General features: G+C 39.6%; 2 protein-coding genes across 3 annotated transcripts in view; one reads left to right on the top strand and one right to left on the bottom strand.

Moving 5' to 3' along the window:
• The window catches only part of smyd1b (SET and MYND domain containing 1b), a 17,653-nt gene extending 5,796 nt beyond the window's left edge, over positions 1-11,857 (top strand). Inside the window, exons 3-10 of one of the 2 annotated variants that reach the window (XM_052095011.1) lie at positions 262-475; positions 2,789-2,919; positions 3,559-3,597; positions 6,877-7,072; positions 9,649-9,741; positions 9,825-9,988; positions 10,930-11,098; positions 11,384-11,857. In XM_052095011.1, the coding sequence (XP_051950971.1) occupies positions 262-475; positions 2,789-2,919; positions 3,559-3,597; positions 6,877-7,072; positions 9,649-9,741; positions 9,825-9,988; positions 10,930-11,098; positions 11,384-11,539 (1,162 nt within the window). In that variant the 3' untranslated portion in view covers positions 11,540-11,857. The remainder of the gene's footprint in view (positions 1-261; positions 476-2,788; positions 2,920-3,558; positions 3,598-6,876; positions 7,073-9,648; positions 9,742-9,824; positions 9,989-10,929; positions 11,099-11,383) is intronic. The other variant, XM_052095012.1, reaches the window with a different exon arrangement.
• A 1,270-nt stretch (positions 11,858-13,127) lies between these two features.
• On the bottom strand, positions 13,128-14,230 carry LOC127621435 (fatty acid binding protein 1-B.1-like). Its single transcript, XM_052095022.1, has 4 exons — positions 14,087-14,230; positions 13,820-13,992; positions 13,649-13,741; positions 13,128-13,537 (listed from the first exon to the last, which is right to left on the bottom strand). The coding sequence occupies exons 1-4, from the start codon at positions 14,211-14,213 to the stop codon at positions 13,484-13,486; spliced, it is 447 nt and encodes a 148-aa protein (XP_051950982.1). The 5' UTR covers positions 14,214-14,230; the 3' UTR covers positions 13,128-13,483.
• Positions 14,231-18,570: the final 4,340 nt, after the last annotated feature.

Raw genomic sequence — 18,570 nt, 5'->3', positions numbered from 1 at the left:
AGGCAGGCACAGCAGGAGAGGCGCTGGGAGACGGTGGGATTGGAGGTAAAACTAGTATTAAAAAAAAACTAGCTATATAATAATATATATCAATAATATTAAAATACAATAATAAAGAAAATCAAACGTGGCGCAGGGTGCTTAAAGACTGGTTTGTAAAGGGGGGCTTGACTGGAAAATTTTGGGAAACACTGGTCTAGACCTTCATGCACTCACACTAATGATGGAAAAAATAAAATGTTCTGCGCATATATGTGTTAGTCTCACAGCTCGCATCATGTGGAGAATGGATAAAGAAGGGGGCGTGGTCTCAGACATGCAGCTGGTCACCCCGGATGAGCTTGAAGACCACATCGGTGACATGACTGAGGAGGACTTGAGGGACTTGAAAGTCGATATCCACAATTTCTTGGACTTCTGGCCCCGTTCTAGCAAGCCGCACACAGTGGACAGTATTTCCCACATCCTCGGAGTGGTAAAGGAGATTCTAATCACCTTTCAATTGCAGTTCTGTCATCATTTACTCACTCTCGTTCCAAATGCCGTTCCAAACCCATATGACTCATGCTCTATGTTTGAAGTCTTCGGAAGTCCCGTGTGACTCTTGTCAGAGCTATCGGAGGACTTTAAAGGAATATAAACTACTTTTTGGATATTTGAATGGCGCTTTTTTGTCATTTTGGAGTTTGACAGACTTAGACTTCATTTACTTTCACTACACAGATAAAAGTAACTAGGATCTCATTGAAAGAAAATCACCTTCTTTGTTCCACGGAAGAAAGAATAATGCAAAATATCAGTATTTTTGTTTTGTTTTCAGCAAGATATATTCACTAGGGAAGCAAATTAATTTTATTATTATTATAATATTTTTTTTTTTTAGATAAATCTATCAATATTGTATAATGTTTATGCTTAGGACAAGAAAAAAAAAATATTTAGCAATGGAGTACAAAAACAAAAAAAAGGGTATTTTTCTCTGCCCACTGACAAATAGTGGCTGTAAGGATAAACATTAGTCATTTTTCATAATATTTATTATATTTTTTAATACTTACTACATAGTATATTTTGTCATTCAGCTTCTCAAGCATTGTTGGGTGTAATCCAGAGTAAATATGACGTAATTAGTTTTGTAATCGAATTACTTTTAAATAAAAAGTAGTGTAATGCATTACTCTTTCAATGCTTGCAATCAGATTACAGTTACTGATTTTAAATGTATCTAATTAACTTTAAGCACATTATTGGGTGATGCTTATTTCTAATTGTAAAGAAGTTCAATGGGAAGGAGGCGGCGAGAACCGGCTTGACAATATAAATTATATTTTAATTATAAACTGAAATAAAAGACAAACACACACACATGACGGACATGTCCATAAATGATCTCCCTCTCCCACACAATCCTCCGCAGTCGGCCTTTATCCCTCTCGGAGGCTTGATTAGCCTGATAAGGGACCGGGTGTGTAGAATCACGACCCCGCCCTCCGCCCTGCCACACTAATATACTATTATTTATGTGCAATACATGAATTATGGTGCCGTAACGAGTGATATGTGAGGTGCTGATTGTATTATTGTGTGTAACAATAAACAAGAATAAATATAGACAATATTTTCATTTTTTGTGGAGCGGAAAAGTAATGTGATTACTTTTTATGTGAAGTAATTAGTAAAGTAATCTGATTACAATTTAGAGAAATAATTAATCCAGCTGTAGTTGATTACTATTTTTAAGCAATTTACCCAAGACTGCTCTCAGGTGATATTTTCATGTTTCAATCTCGTAACGCCGCCTGTATCAAATTTGACTAAAGCCTGTGCATCATTAACATAATTATATAATACAAATATTTAAAAATGTTTCCAGAAATATCAGTTTTTTTATTGCATGCACACGTTTTTGTTTTATTTTAAAGTAAAAGTTACAGTAATTATTATACAGATATTTTAAAATGAGTAATTGCTGAATATAAGCAACTTGTGCTTGGTTTAAAGTTTTGTATATTATTTTATTGATAACGCATGTTGAAATCCATGAATCAAATATGATACAACAGACTTTTGAGGAATATCTCACAATCTCCATTATATTACATTCATTCACACCACATAAAAATCACAGAGCTTTGAAAATTCTGACATATATATTTTATAAGATATAGTTAAAGTAATATTTCAGTGTATATATATGCAGCGTGCTCCGTCATTATAAAGATCTCATTATTTTACATGATGATGATGTCATCTTACCAGAAGATCCTGAGACCAGCGAAACTTTGAGAATTTCACTTTTTGAAATGTCAATATAGTGTTTGGTGCATAAAATACATCCGATAAATAAACAATGTTTTATTCATTTCAATCCATATTTATAGAGCAACGAGAGGAAGTCGTCATGGTCAAACTCTCAAACATTTGGTATCTCTGAAAAGTCCAGAGAGTCTCTGATAATACCCCAAGAGTTACCCCTGTAGAAAAACATGCATAACTGATGTCCCACACACGAATGAACAGCTGCATCAGGAGCAGAAGGACCTTTAAAGACTCTTGGATAGACATTTTTTTTATTTTTTATTTTGATACAATATAAATATATAAATATATACAATATAAATATATAAATATATAAATATGTATATATAAATATGTTATGCAGCGAGTGGTTTTGAAATGTCCCGATGGTGAGTAAATGATGCCAGATTTTCATTTTTGGGTGAACTAAGACAATGAAACGTATTTCAAAGGTGTGATATTTTGGCATTTTGAACATTTTCGCCATCAGATCAACTGTAATGGATTCATGGTGAGCGATCAGAGGGGTCTACAGGCGGTGGGGGTCGGATTGTTCCTGAATCTCTGCATGGTCAACCACGAGTGCTGGCCAAACTGCACGGTTATTCTCAACAATGGCAAGTAAGTCCACTCGCTCGTCTTCACATCCTCTGAGAGCGTGAGATCAGACAGGTGAAAGTGTGGTGGGTGGGACAGGAATCAGTGAGGAAGTGAGAGTTTGAACTGAAAGACTCGGGAAGGTGACTTTGGGTGAGAGCGGCGTGTGGGAATAACCCAACATCACGCTGCATTAATGGAAATACTGTGACCTAGTTATTATTTATATCATTTATACTTTATACTATATAGTTCAATAATATTTGGCATGTACATGCATTTCTTTTGTCTCTAATCATATTTTTGACAGAACATCTGAAGAATATAATGACTCGCTGTTGTGCACAATGTGACACTCTCGAAAAATCATGTGCAGTAGAATTACATCAGTTTATCTTTGTCTGACAACACCTGCACGTGAAAGGCAGATTTACGGTATTCCTGAATATTATCTTATGTGATCTTGTTACTTCTTTACAGGAATAAAGTTGCACTCCGAAATTAAATGGGTTGCGAATGCAGTTTCATGTTGACTTTAACAAAAGAACGAGAACAGAATTAGTTTGATAGCAGCTTTAAACGTCTCTCTTGACCGTTATCTGTAAGTTCAGTCTTCAGTAAAATGGGAGACGCTTGCAAACGTCTTGTTGCTTTGTGTTTCAGTCAGTCGGCCGTTGACACAATGTTTCACTCTCAGAAGAGGTGGGTGTGTTCAGCTCTACCTCTCTTCATCAGACACCTTCACCTTCATCTCTCAGCTTTTCTTCATCACTTCTGCCGTCACAGCCGTCAATCAACTACCCAAACACAGCCAGAGACAGTACAGAGACACTGAAAGAGCATTTTTGGGGTTTAGCCGAAGTGAAAGATGTTTAGATCTTTACACAAAAGAAAAAAAAACATTTCCAACAACGTTCAATACAAATGCCAATTGGTTTCAATCCTTAATGATAAAGAACAGAAAATGATTGTCTTACTGAGTATTTTTGTCTTGTTTTCCCGTATAAATATCGACACTTCTTTTATGTAACGCCCAATTCCCAATGCGCTCCAAGTCCTTGTGGTGGCGTAGTGACTCGCCTCAACCCTGGTGGCGGAGGACGAATCTCAGTTGCCTCCGCGTCTGAGACCTTCAATCCGCGCATCTTATCACGTGACTTGTTGAGCGCGTTACCGTGGAGACGTAGCGCGTGTGGAGGCTTCACGCTATTCTCCGCGGCATCCACGCACAACTCACCACACGCCCCACCGAGAGCGAGAACCACATTATAGCGACCACGAGGAGGTTACCCCATGTGACTCTACCCTCCCTAGCAACCGGGCCAATTTGGTTGCTTAGGAGACCAAGCTGGAGTCACTCAGCATGCCCTGGATTCAAACTGATAGTCAGCGCCAATACTCGATACTTAAACCCCCTATCTACACATTCTTGTCTTGTTTGCCAATGGGGTCCAAAGAAGTTTCATTTATGTTTTAAGCATAAACCCTAACCAGTTTAGATAGAGTTATTTCGAAAATGTATGTAAGTATATTGTTTTTCTGGTTTAAGAATATTTAGATATTTTTATCAAAAAATAAGACAAAAATACTTTTTTTTGCAGTGTAAATATTACGTCCAAATTGAGTTAGGACTGAAATCAGGTCTCTTAGTGCAGTGTTTCTCAACTGGTGGTTCTGTTCAGACCGGACAATGACATTTTTCCACGTGCCAAACACAATTTCAGGACGCTGATGCAAATTTAATGTTATTTATTTCGCATTGTGCACTTTATACGTACTAAATACACTTCTTACCTGAAACAATAATTTTTGCAGCATGATTAAAGCCTGGTTTTTGTGCCAATGTGGCACGAGCCTTCTCAGAACCGCGTGCTCCAATGATCTACTCTGCTCTGTATCTCTGGAGCGCATGCGCATCAATCGGCTTCCCTCGAAATCACGGCGCAGACAACAAAACTGATGCAAACCATTTTAATTCTACAGAGAACTTTCTAGTTAAAGCACTGGAGGAAGTCAGACCTCTCAAACTCAATCTTAAATTTGTTTTTAAAGATTAGCTTCATTGACCTATGTATGCGTCCATTGGCAATGTTTTTTTATGGACATTTGTCCAGAAACCATGTACATGCCCTTACCACCGTAATGAGGAGCCATCCATGGTCCTGGACATTACCTGTGCTTATGTGGCATTGCACTGTAAATATAAGGGCAAGTTCATAAAAGGCTTTAAAGTCTGGACCTCCTAGACATATAGACAAGGTTTACCTCCAGTGTAATACATGTTCTGTTTCAGTGATGTTTGACGTTAGAAAGTAATCTGGATTATAAATATAACAGGTTCAAATAAATGGACTCACTTAATATGAGGTGTCTTTAACTACTATGTACTTAAGCATTTGATACAGTGTACTTATTATGTACATACGTGTTGTTGCAGTGTACTTACATTTAAAGCACCAGCATTTAATTACATCTGTAGTTACACTGTTAACTTTAGCCCTAACCCTAAAGCTAACCCTATCCTAACCCTTACCCCAGGGCTGGACTGGGAAGAGAAATCGGCCCGGGATTTTACACAAAAACTGGCCCAAAAGTTGTTTAGCGTGGGGGGTTGAGCCAAGAGTTGTGTTGCGTTTTGTGACCATTCTGCATAACGCGGCGGCTCATTTTAGCTTATCGCAGAAACATTCGGCCCGTTTCGCGGGTGACCCACCGGACCCCTCGGTTCTCCCGATGGTCAGTCCTCTCCTGATCGGCACCAAAGTGCGTCAGCCTCCCGGGAAAATGCCCAGTATGCCAGCTTACCAGTCCAGCCCTGCCTTACCCTAAACCCTAACCCTAAAGGTCAAAGTATACTTAGTGCATCCACATCGCTGATCGCTCCGTGATCCGCCATGCGCCAGCGTCTACGCATGCACTGGCCATTGACTGTACTAAAAGAGTATCACAAAGCAGTTTAGTGTGCATGCGGAGAATGCGTTCCTATTCGTTTGCGGACAAAAATGCATACTCAGAAAGGCAAAGTGGTTTGCCAATTGCGATCTGATCTAGAACACGGAAAAACGAAGTATACCCAGGCCTTAACCCTACCCATACCTCAACCTCAGTAGCAGCAAATGGGAATTTTGCAGAAGAACATGTCACAATAAGTACATTGTATTCGATGTATTTTACTTGTGGTTAAAGACACTTCGTATAAAGTGGGACCATATGCATATGGAAAATCTGGGTCCCAAAGCAAAACCGGTTGAGAACCACTGGTTTACACTGTGATCTGTCCTGTGACACATAAGTTTCGCTTGGCTATGCTCACATTCAGAGAAAGCAAAGTGTGAAAATCGTGTGCTGATGGGTGTTTGGTCCATTTGTTTTCACTTCTTCTAACCTCTTCAACACCTAAAGACAGATTCTTCTAGCACATTTCTGTCGTAACAGCTGCCACAACTAATTACCCCTCTTTCCAAACATATGTGACTTTCAAACTTCCTTTACCGCTCTCAAACAACATTTGTCAGGAATGTCTGTTTGTGTTGCCGTTTTCGAGCACTGCTGTCAGGTCAAGTTAAGATCTTGTATATGGTCAATATCTCGTCTGTATACAAAATATCCTGCTTGACATCTCCAACTCACCTGCTTTCGAGCAGTTAGTGTTTGTTTCTCATTACTTGATCTGCAGGACAGTGAATGTACCAGCTGTAAAATTCAGAGTTACATGTATTGCTAATGTGCCTAATGGTGTAGAATTGTTGAGTTCTCATTGGTGTCATTATTTAATGTTCTTTGGTTTCTAACCCTGCCTAAGATGGTTTGCTGGTCTTATCTGGTTTACGCTGGTCTCCAAGTCTGTCCCAAACATCTCTAAAACAGCAATAAGACCAGCTAAGGCCAGCAAACCTTCCTAGGCTGTTTTCGTTATTTGGGAATGTTGTCTTATACTCCTAATTCTGTGAAAATCTCACATCTCTGGCCTCTTTATCACAGAATCGAGCTGCGTGTGCTTGGTAAGATCAGTCCCGGAGAGGAGGTGACTGTGTCTTATGTGGACTACCTGAATATTTCTGAAGATCGTAGACGTATGCTAAAGCAGAACTATTACTTCGACTGCACATGTGAACACTGCACCAACAAAATCAAAGATGATCTGAAGATGGCTGGAGCGGAAGTGGATGGAGTCAAGGTAAAGTTGATTCACTCTCAATGTTAGATAATGAAGCAATAGCTGAATTTATCTACAGATGAATAAGGGCGGCTGTGGCTCAGGTGGTAGAGCAGGTCGGCTGCTAATCGCAGGGTTGGTGGTTTGATTCCCGGCCCACACGAGTGTCCTTGACTTGCCGAAGTGTCCTTGGGCAAGACACTGAACCCCAAGTTGCTCCCATTGGCCATCTAGCGGCTTGCATGGCAACTCTGTTGTCATCCGTGTGTGAGTGGATGGGTGGATGGGTGGATGGGTGAATGAGTCACAGTGTAAAGTGCTATATATGTGCAGACCATTTACCATGAATAACAGTTCTGCTTGAAATGTCTAAGATAAGATTAAAGACCAAAGATACCACATGTGATTAGGAATAGTGAGTGACTATGCTGTGTGCTCATGAGGTCGGTGAAGCTCAGTAAAGCGTAACAAAGATCTATTCTACAAATGAATGAATGAATGAGAGATGCAGACACATATGTGCACATTTATTCCCGAGGCTGAAATAAAGGAGAGTGCCAAAACCCACCTAGCTATCTGCAGGCCTGCGGCTCTAGAGAGATTAGTGGGGTTATATATAGCAGTCCTTGAGTTAGTTGGTCAAAGGAGAAGCCTCCATAGATAAGAAACAGAATTCCTGGAGACTTAAGACTCACATTACTGACACACAGAACTGAAGACATCATTTAAAAGACTTGTGTTTGTCGTTGGCCTATGAGAACCTCAATCCACCCGTGTTTGGTGTAATCTGATTTCAAAGTAATGTGCTATACTGTCTGTTTGGCTAGTTTGTCGCTGATGTCACCAGTGGCTGGCGGTTAGGTCGCTAGTGGTGTGTATGGAGAGTCTAAACAGCACTGTGTCTTTACAATTATTATTATTATTAAAATATTAGGATCACGTGAGCTCTACAATCTTCTCTTGTATTGGCTGTCGCTCACTAAAGTTACACATTTCTCAACTTTGTCACTTCGCTGGACACGCCCACATCCGGTCGCCAACGGTCGCCGTCACTCGTGTTGCCGGAAGTCGCCAGCTGTCATTGAAATGAATTAGATGAGGTGGTTTTGTTGCTCTGTGTCGATGGCAGTGTGAACGCAACTTCAGACCCGCCCCAACAACGTCACTCAACCAATGGTGTGAGTTGGGGGCGGGACCATCTGACTGTTTGAACAACTGCAGATGAGGGGCGTGTTCGGAAAGCTGCTTTGAATTTTTTATAGAGCACAATAGTGCCCGCCCACTTTTTTCAGCCGTCTGGGTTCTGGAAGTATTTCCCCATTCATGTCTTCCATAGACTTTTAATAAAATCCATAAAGAAAGAGTTGTGCGCCATGAACCAACCCAACCAGCTCTGGGGAGAATCACAACATCACAAACTTTGTTTGGAGGCAAAAAAGTTTTGGAAAATCAGACAAAAAGACAAAGATACAAGACTGTGTACTTATCGTCTTTCATAAGGGCACGGACTACAATCCCATGATGCATTGCGAATGATGTCAGTGAATAAAAAACTATGAAAATATATAAAAATATTTATTTAAGGTAGTTGTTATAAGAATAGAAACAGGATGTTTTACGTTGATTGCAGAAAATCCCGATATGTACAAATATATACAGTAAGTAGTTTAAGGGTGAAGAGACTTGATTACGTCATGCCCAGTGCATCATGGGAGCATGCGGTCACTCCAAGCCACGTTTCACGGTTTCGTTGGCCGCGGTTCTCTGATTGGTGGATATTTCTCTGATGCACCATGGGTAATGTAGTTGTTTACTGTGAATTCTGCTATCAAAGGCGATTTTTAAACAACGAAGTTGAGATTACGCAGACAGGCGGCTTTAACGGAAGCATATACCATCGGTGAACAACCTCGTAGCTCACAGTAGGTCGGTCTTTAAAGTTTTATAAGTTATCGTCGATTATCAGTTCGTCTATGGGATAAATGAATGGGAGTTTTACTTCCGGAGCCAGACTGTTGCGCTCTATTCTGTTTGTTGCCGTTAAGTGTCGCGGAAATGACATATTTCAGCTTTAAGTACATTACTTGGCTTAAACGTATTCAAAAATTACATTATTTATTTATAATACATTTTAAACGTGTTTCTGTGACAGATGAAATGCATGTATATAAATGATAACATAGACATTATTTTGAATTCGTTTAGTAGAAAAACTAATTTTTCTGAGATATTGTATTAGAAAGTACCTTAAAAGTACTCAAAGTAATTAGTAATGTGATTACATTTTTAGCTGTAGAAGTCAATTAGTCTCATTACAATCTTAGTAATCTGTAATGGATTACTTTTAGTAAGTAACTAAAAATAGTGATGTTACTAGCTTTTAAATTTTCAGTTTCACTATAACATTTTCAGAAGTACGACTTCGTTATGAATTAACAAGTATTTTGGCACATTTTTAAAGTAGCTGCAACAACATTGCAATGAGTTTGAGAAAAAGTACACATTTGTAAACCTGTTCCTTTGTACAGGAAATATTAGCTTGTAGCTATCGGGTCATTTGAGGAGTTAAACATTATACTTTGTTTTCTGTTCTGAAGGTACCAGACGAAAAGGTAAAAGAAATCACAGAATACAGCTGCAAAATGCTGGAAAAGATGGACAAGGCACGAAGAGATGCAAACTACAACGAGGTATTGATGCGATACAGACAAACTGCTTAACAAACAGACGTGGCTGCAGTGATTTAACTGATGTGTTGTGAATGTTTGTTGAGGTGGTGAAAATCTGTCGAGAGTGTGCTGAGAAGCAGGAGAATGTGTTGGCCGACACGCACATCTATCAGCTCAGGATGTGGTGTACCCTCAGTGAGGTGCTGTCATACCTGCAGTACGTCGATGAGGCTTCGTACTATTCACGCAAGATGGTGGAGGGATACATGTAAGTGAGCAGTTTACAATGTCATTTCACTGTCCTTAAAGACAAACGTAATTCCTTATTTCCTCTTAGAAATCCATAATTTGGCTGGACAAATATGTCCATAAACTAGGGTTGCCAGCTGTCCTGGATTAGCCAGAACATTCCATATTCTGTCCAAAATAATGACATTTAACTTTATATATCGAGGTATAAATATTATTTAAATATATTATAATTTCTCTAACTAGGGTCTATTTGAAAAAACTAAATACAGGTTATGAGTAAACACCCATCTAACAATTTTTTGTTCTAAGAACGTTTTTCTAACGTTAGATTTAGGCTGTGAAAACGTTATTTCTGAACATTCTAAGAATGTAAAAAATGTCCAGTTTCCTTGGTTACAGGAAGGTTCTGCAGGACATTCCAATGTAATAAAGTTCTCTCAACATTTTTCAATGTTTAAAACATAATGTAAAACATTACTGGAATGTTCGATTTTCTTTTTATGCAAACGTTTTCTAAACGTTTTTCCTTGGTTATAGGAAGGTTCTGCAGAAAGTTATTAGAACGTTCCATGCTCTCGTTCAGAACGTTCCTTAAAAAAGTTCTCTCAACATTTCTCAGGGGTTAAAACGTTGCTGGAATGTTACATTTTCTATTTACGCAAACGTTTTCTCAACATTCTTGGTTATAGGAATGTTCCATGCTCTCGTTCAGAAACGTTCTCCCATAAAGACATTTTATTATGCAAACGTTTTCTCAACGTTGTTTCATGGTTATAGGAACGTTCTGCTCATACACTTTTCCTTATAATGTATGCACAATATACATTTATTTTAACCTAAAATGTTTAATGTTCATTTTTCATCTACTCAAGTGTTGCCATGTGAACATAATGTTCTTATGCAATCATCTGAAACTAATTATTTTTGCTTTGTTTTGTATTTTAATCATTGCAACAGAAAACTGTACCATCCAAACAATGCCCAGCTCGGAATGGCTACAATGAGGGCGGGAGTGACACTCTGGCAGGCCGGGCACATAGAGGTGGCTCATGGCATGATCTGCAAGGCTTATGCCATCCTGCTTATCACCCACGGACCGACTCATCCCATCACCAAAGACCTGGAGGTAAAGACGGTTACAAAACAATACATTTTCTGTATTTATTATATATCCAGTACATAATCAAGTTCATAATATACAATAGTAAATGCACTCTGCAAGAATGTAACTTGTAGTGTAGCTAAAGTAAATACTTTGTAAAAGGGTAATTTGACTGTAGTTTAACCATTATTTAATTATGGGCAGCTTTTAGGATGGTAACCGTCAGTTTCAAAGTAGCTTCAAAAACTCTAGTAAATAAAAACCTCTTCACAATCTTGAATGAATTGAGTACATTTGATTTCTTTTCAGGCCATGCGTGTGCAGACAGAAATGGAGCTGCGCATGTTCAAAGAGAACGAATATGTTTATCACTCCATGCGTGAGGCAGCGCTCAAGAACCAGCCCATGAAAATGATGGCAGAACCGGCCAATGAGGGCATCAAAAACCTGTTCCGCAGGAAGTGACATCACACACCGAATGACATACAACGCAATCCACTGTGACTTAACACACTCGGGTCGACGTTCAGAGTAATTACTACTACTTATTTAAAGTTTAGACATTTATGAACACCTGGAGATTCATTGCTTCTTGGATACACTTCTCAAAATGTTGATTATGTCACGATTGTAACAGGGTAATATGGATTTAGGACTTTTTTGCAAGTGGCATTTTGAATTGTAAAGCTTTGTTTGTTTTGTTAATTAAAATGTTATCAGGTGTGAAAGAATGATGTTTGTGGTCTGACTTTTGTTCTCAGCCAATAAAACGTGTTTCAGACACTGAGGAAAATGTTATTACTCTTAACTTTCATAGTTTGAGAGACTAATGATGATTTAAGTATCGGCTCTGCCTCAGCTGTTAGTCCTAAAACTCCTTTGAGATTTAAATATAGTCTCAAATGTGTCAATCGTTGATGTACAATAAGAGTAAAGAGATGTGGACAGCACAATTTTAGATTGATACCAGAGATGATAATTCAGTCATTGTTTCCTCACCGCTGTGTTGTTGTAACTCTATATGACTTTCTGTCTTGTTCTGAACACAAAGGGAGAAATGGTGAATAAATGTTGTGCTCAGTGATGTCATACAATGGCAGTTTATGGTGACCACCTCTTCAAGCTTCAAAAGAACACAAAAGTATCATTCAGAAGTCTAATTAATTATTCATGAGACTCATGATTGTTATGATACGATAAGATTTGATGAGAAACTGAAATCTGATGTGTTATTGAGTGTAAATGTTCACTGTTGATCTCCTGTGTGTGTTCATGATAGGACACGAGAGTAACAGTTCACACACCCCTCATGACATGGGGGCGTTCAAGAGAAAACTCGTTGTGTTTATCTAAAAACAGTGATAGTGACAACAGAACACAACTGCACACAAAACAGAGAACAGAACTTACTAAACATGTCTGAAGAGTTTGTAGAGGAAGAATTGATGCATTTCTGTGCCCAGCCTTATTATTATGAATGGAGTACTTGTAAATCAAACAGAAACATACAGGCAGAGTTTTTGTCCTAACCAGCGGTGATGAGCGATGGTACATTCTATCGATTGCTTGTTTTCTATTTTCGGCATCGCACAGGTATCTCCGTCCACTGTGAACTGGCACCGGTCCAAAAACGTTCTCAACAGTTTATTAAGGCTGGGCACAGAAATGCATCAATACTTCGACTACAAACTCTTCAGACATGTTTAGTAAGTTCTGTTCTCTGTTTTGTGTGCAGTTGTGTTCTGTTGTCACTATCACTGTTTTTAGATAAACACAACGAGTTTTCTCTTGAACGCCCCAATGTCATGAGGGGTGTGTGTGAACTGTTGCTCTCGTGTCCTATCATGAACACACACAGGAGATCAACGGTCAGTGAACATTTACACTAAATAACACATCAGATTTCAGTTTCTCATCAAATCTTATCGTATCATAACAATCATGAGTCTCATGAATAATTAATTAGACTTCTGAATGATACTTTTGTGTTCTTTTGAAGCTTGAAGAGGTGTCACCATAAACTGCCATTGTATGACATCACTGAGCACAACATTTATTCACAATTTCTCCCTTTGTGTTCAGAACAAGACAGAAAGTCATATAGAGTTACAACAACACAGGGGTGAGTAAACAATGACTGAATATTCATATTTAAGATCTCTAGTGAAATTCTAGTGCAGACACACGTGTGATTACTAATGTCTTTTTCTTCAGCAAAAGTCTCCATTTAATCTCCATTGCGGTCTTGGAGAAACATTTGAGGTCCTAAAAAGATCTCATTTGTGGTTGGTCTTCCCCAGGAGTATTTCTGAACACAAAATCTCCACTTTATTTTTTTACTTTCCCCACAAAATAAACACACAGAACTTAAAAAAAGTTTTATTTTTCTTTATATTCTCTCTTTTTGTATTACGCCACACGTTTGCTCACTCTCTTGTAGACGATGTCGCCCAAAGTCATAGTCTGAAACAAAATAATAGCACCATCAGGGACAGTTTAGCACACGAGACTCTCAATGTGGCCAATATGTGGGATATGAAGTCATGTTTGAAAAATGGCCGTCTTTTCACTCACATTGACGATCGTGTTGTCATCCACGAGTTCTGTGATGGATGTGACTCTGTTCAGAACCACTTTCAACTTGTTGCCTTCTTTAGTCACAACAGCCTAGAAACATAGACATTATTATTAGTAGTAACGCTATTAAAAGAGTTCTGTATCTGTCTGCAGGAGTGCAGGTCTTACCTTGACTTTCTCTCCGGTCAGGTTTTCAATCTCAGTCTCTTGTCCTATCATAAAGGTGTTGCTCAGAACTTTGGGTCCAGTCGTCACGGTCACTTTAAACTGATCTCCATTATGCTCGATCTCAGAGAGGCTCTTGATGTCTTTGCCTTTCTCAATGAGATCATCAGGAAGACCTGCAAGATGTTTCAAATGATTCATTATGCACTTACTGTTATGAGTATGACAATAAACCTCAAACATAATCAACAAACACAACGGCACACTCACCAACGGCCTTCATGAACTCCACAAAACCCTCCTGAGTCTCCAGCAGAAATTTCCCAGTGAAAGACATGGTGACCAGCAGAGTAAGTGTGGAGTAGCTGATCTGAAATACTTTTATATTGTTAAACATGCAGATTTATAATGATTAACCAGAAAGGATGCTCCTGATTGGTCCTTTTCTGTAAAATCTCAGGATTGTCATGTAGGATAAGTTCATTCTGAGGGGAAATTGGTCAGAAATGTTTAACTAATTGCATCATGGCCTTAACCTTTGCCCTCAGTAGTATTTCATCATCACACATTATCAGACTTAATGTTGGTACAGCTTCCACTATTGCAGATATTTATGGTGCATGTCAGAATATTAATTGACCCACAGGGATGAAACTTCAAACTGTTGTAATTTCATCAGGGTTGTAGCTAGTGGGGTGAAAGGTGGTAATGATTCTAGGGGTCCACAGGTCGAAAGGGGCCCACAACAAATTCTAAACTGAAACCGTTTTTTAATGGTAAAGGGGCCCAGAGCAATATGCAGTCAGTGGTCCCAGAATACCTTGCGACAGCCCTGACTTTTGTCACTTAATAGCTTTGCAATAATGAGTGATGTCATCTTCTAATTCTTTCTTTCTTCCTTTTTTTGCACTGTTTAAGAGTCATGAGTTTGATAAAAATAGATCATATGATCAATAGATCCGAGTCATTATTATGACTTCTGGGCAGATTTAATGTGGCAAATAAATAGTGTGTCTAAAGCTGAACGAATGATCTGTAACTAAGTATAAAAGAGTCTTTCTTTAGGCATGTAGAATTATGCACGGGACAAAAACCTTCATGTATAATCTGAGAAATGAACCTTGATTTACTGTAAAATCTTGTTAGCTGTAACAGGAAATGTGATGTTAAAATCTGCTTCCTACGGATATAATAATGTCGTTTTTTTAGCTCATGTTTGGCTGTATTGTTCACATTGGTACGGCGGACTGCAGCAGCTTCTTTCAAACACCAGTGACTATACAGTTATTTAGTTGTGTTTTATCAGTAAGTCACTGACACTCACACACATAACTGCAGAACTTCGGTGATGTGTCTGCATAAACTGCAGAAACTGCACAAATACTTCAAAGCACTCCTGCAGATAACACTAAGCACTAAATAAAAGCATAAAGTTCGCCACATAGATTGTCTTTTGCACATCTTATCTTTTTTCTTGTGACATCAAAGTGATGTAATGTGTCCTAATGCGCTGATAGAAACAGTCATAATGAAGACTCTAATAATCAACTGAACTCTTTCACCAGATTTATTTCACACCTCAACTACACAGTCAGTAACTACTCCTACTGTCTATCCAACATATAAAGTGATTTGTTGCATAAGTGCGGAGGGCTTTGATGGGTTCTGCTCTTCACATTGGTGGAGTCTCATTGATGGGTTCTTCTGGGTTCTCATTTGTGGTTTTCATTTGGGTTCTTAATGGTGGGTTCTGCTCATTTCTCATTGAGGGGCTCTCATAGGCTCTCATTTGTGGATTTAGCTGGTTTCTCATTGATGGGTTCTACTGGGTTCTCATTTGTGGTTTTCATTTGGGTTCTTATTGGTGGGTTCTGCTCATTTCTCATTGAGGGGCTCTCATAGGTTCTCATTGGTGGATTTCGCTGGTTTCTCATTGGTGGGTTCTTCTGGGTTCTCATTTGTGGTTTTCATTCGGGGTCTTATTGTTGGGTTCTGCTCATTTCTCATTGGGGGCACTCATAGGTTCTCATTGGTGGATTCCACTGGTTTCTCATTGGTGGGGTCTCATTGATGGGTTCTTCTGGGTTCTCATTTGTGGTTTTCATTTGGGTTCTTAATGGTGGGTTCTGCTCATTTCTCATTGAGGGGCTCTCATAGGCTCTCATTTGTGGATTTAGCTGGTTTCTCATTGATGGGTTCTTCTGGGTTCTCATTTGTGGTTTTCATTCAGGGTCTTATTGGTGGGTTCTGCTCATTTCTCATTGAGGGGCACTTATAGGTTCTCATTGGTGGATTCCACTGGTTTCTCATTGGTGGGGTCTCATTGATGGGTTCTTCTGGGTTCTCATTTGAGGTTTTCATTTGGGTTCGTAATGGTGGGTTCTGCTCATTTCTCATTGAGGGGCTCGCATAGGCTCTCATTTGTGGATTTAGCTGGTTTCTCATTGATGGGTTCTTCTGGGTTCTCATTTGTGGTTTTCATTTGGGTTCTTATTGGTGGGTTCTGCTCATTTCTCATTGAGGGGCTCTCATAGGTTCTCATTGGTGGATTTCGCTGGTTTCTCATTGGTGGGTTCTTCTGGGTTCTCATTTGTGGTTTTCATTCGGGGTCTTATTGTTGGGTTCTGCTCATTTCTCATTGAGGGGCACTCATAGGTTCTCATTGGTGGATTCCACTGGTTTCTCATTGGTGGGGTCTCATTGATGGGTTCTTCTGGGTTCTCATTTGTGGTTTTCATTTGGGTTCTTAATGGTGGGTTCTGCTCATTTCTCATTGAGGGGCTCTCATAGGCTCTCATTTGTGGATTTAGCTGGTTTCTCATTGATGGGTTCTTCTGGGTTCTCATTTGTGGTTTTCATTCGGGGTCTTATTGGTGGGTTCTGCTCATTTCTCATTGAGGGGCACTCATAGGTTCTCATTGGTGGATTCCACTGGTTTCTCATTGGTGGGGTCTCATTGATGGGTTCTTCTGGGTTCTCATTTGTGGTTTTCATTTGGGTTCTTAATGGTGGGTTCTGCTCATTTCTCATTGAGGGTCTCTCATAGGCTCTCATTTGTGGATTTAGCTGGTTTCTCATTGATGGATTCTTATGGGTTCTCATTTGTGGTTTTCATTCGGGGTCTTATTGGTGGGTTCTGCTCATTTCTCATTGAGGGGCACTCATAGGTTCTCATTGGTGGATTCCACTGGTTTCTCATTGGTGGGGGTCTCATTGATGGGTTCTTCTGGGTTCTCATTTGTGGTTTTCATTTGGGTTCTTAATGGTGGGTTCTGCTCATTTCTCATTGGGGGGCTCTCATAGGCTCTCATTTGTGGATTTAGCTGGTTTCTCATTGATGGGTTCTTCTGGGTTCTCATTTTTGGTTTTCATTTGGGTTCTTATTGGTGGGTTCTGCTCATTTCTCATTGAGGGGCTCTCATAGGTTCTCATTGGTGGATTTCGCTGGTTTCTCATTGGTGGGTTCTTCTGGGTTCTCATTTGTGGTTTTCATTCGGGGTCTTATTGGTGGGTTCTGCTCATTTCTCATTGAGGGGCACTCATAGGTTCTCATTGGTGGATTCCACTGGTTTCTCATTGGTGGGGTCTCATTGATGGGTTCTTCTGGGTTCTCATTTGTGGTTTTCATTTGGGTTCTTAATGGTGGGTTCTGCTCATTTCTCATTGAGGGGCTCTCATAGGCTCTCATTTGTGGATTTAGCTGGTTTTTCATTGATGGGTTCTACTGGGTTCTCATTTGTGGTTTTCATTTGGGTTCTTATTGGTGGGTTCTGCTCATTTCTCATTGAGGGGCTCTCGTAGGTTCTCATTGGTGGATTTCACTGGTTTCTCATTGGTGGGTTCTTCTGGGTTCTCATTTGTGGTTTTCATTCGGGGTCTTATTGTTGGGTTCTGCTCATTTCTCATTGAGGGGCACTCATAGGTTCTCATTGGTGGATTCCACTGGTTTCTCATTGGTGGGGTCTCATTGATGGGTTCTTCTGGGTTCTCATTTGTGGTTTGCATTTGTTGGGTTCTCATTGGTGGTTTCTGCTCATTTCTCATTGAGCAGCTCTGATAGGTTCTCATTGGTGGATTCCACTGGTTTCCCATTTGTGGGTTCTCATTGATGGGTTCTTCTGGGTTCTCATTTGTGGTTTGCATTTGTTGGGTTCTCATCGGTGTGTTTTGTTTTTTTTATTGGTGGGTTCTGGTGGCAATAGGCTGGTGTAAGAGCCTCATAAGGATGTTTCTGCCACTGTTTTGTAAGTCAGGTTTGTCTCAGAGTGAACATGATTGATCAATGCTGCAGATCTCTGTAATAATTATAAATTATGATTATAAAAAATGATGTCAACACAAACATATTAGAACATAATGATGTGCAAGAAGGACATTACGTAACATCACACAATAAGATTAGAATGGACAAACTGACTGTTCTAATATCTGAGAAGGTAAAAATCAATGCCTTTATCTAAATTACCTGACATAGTTAAATGACCTGAGACACAGCAGACTCATGGAGCAGCGTAGTGTCCTTCAGCTCCACATGGTTTCCCTCCGGACTCACAAGGGCTCGGCAGGCGACTCTCCTCTTTGTCTCTGGAGAACCCAAGAGACAACCCAGAGTCGCTCCACAGCAGATACTGAGGCTTTAACAATGGCCTGCATTCCCAGGACCACACGACACACACTACAAGACAGACATTTATCATGATGGCCAGTTTACATCATGCAATCAAACTATCAACATCACAGATTTTTGAAAGAAT

This window comes from Xyrauchen texanus, chromosome 27 (assembly GCF_025860055.1).
Source record: "Xyrauchen texanus isolate HMW12.3.18 chromosome 27, RBS_HiC_50CHRs, whole genome shotgun sequence".
Classification (NCBI taxonomy): domain Eukaryota; kingdom Metazoa; phylum Chordata; class Actinopteri; order Cypriniformes; family Catostomidae; genus Xyrauchen; species Xyrauchen texanus.
The sequence above is the reverse complement of the archived record's forward strand: the minus strand, read 5'-3'. Positions and strand labels throughout refer to the sequence as shown.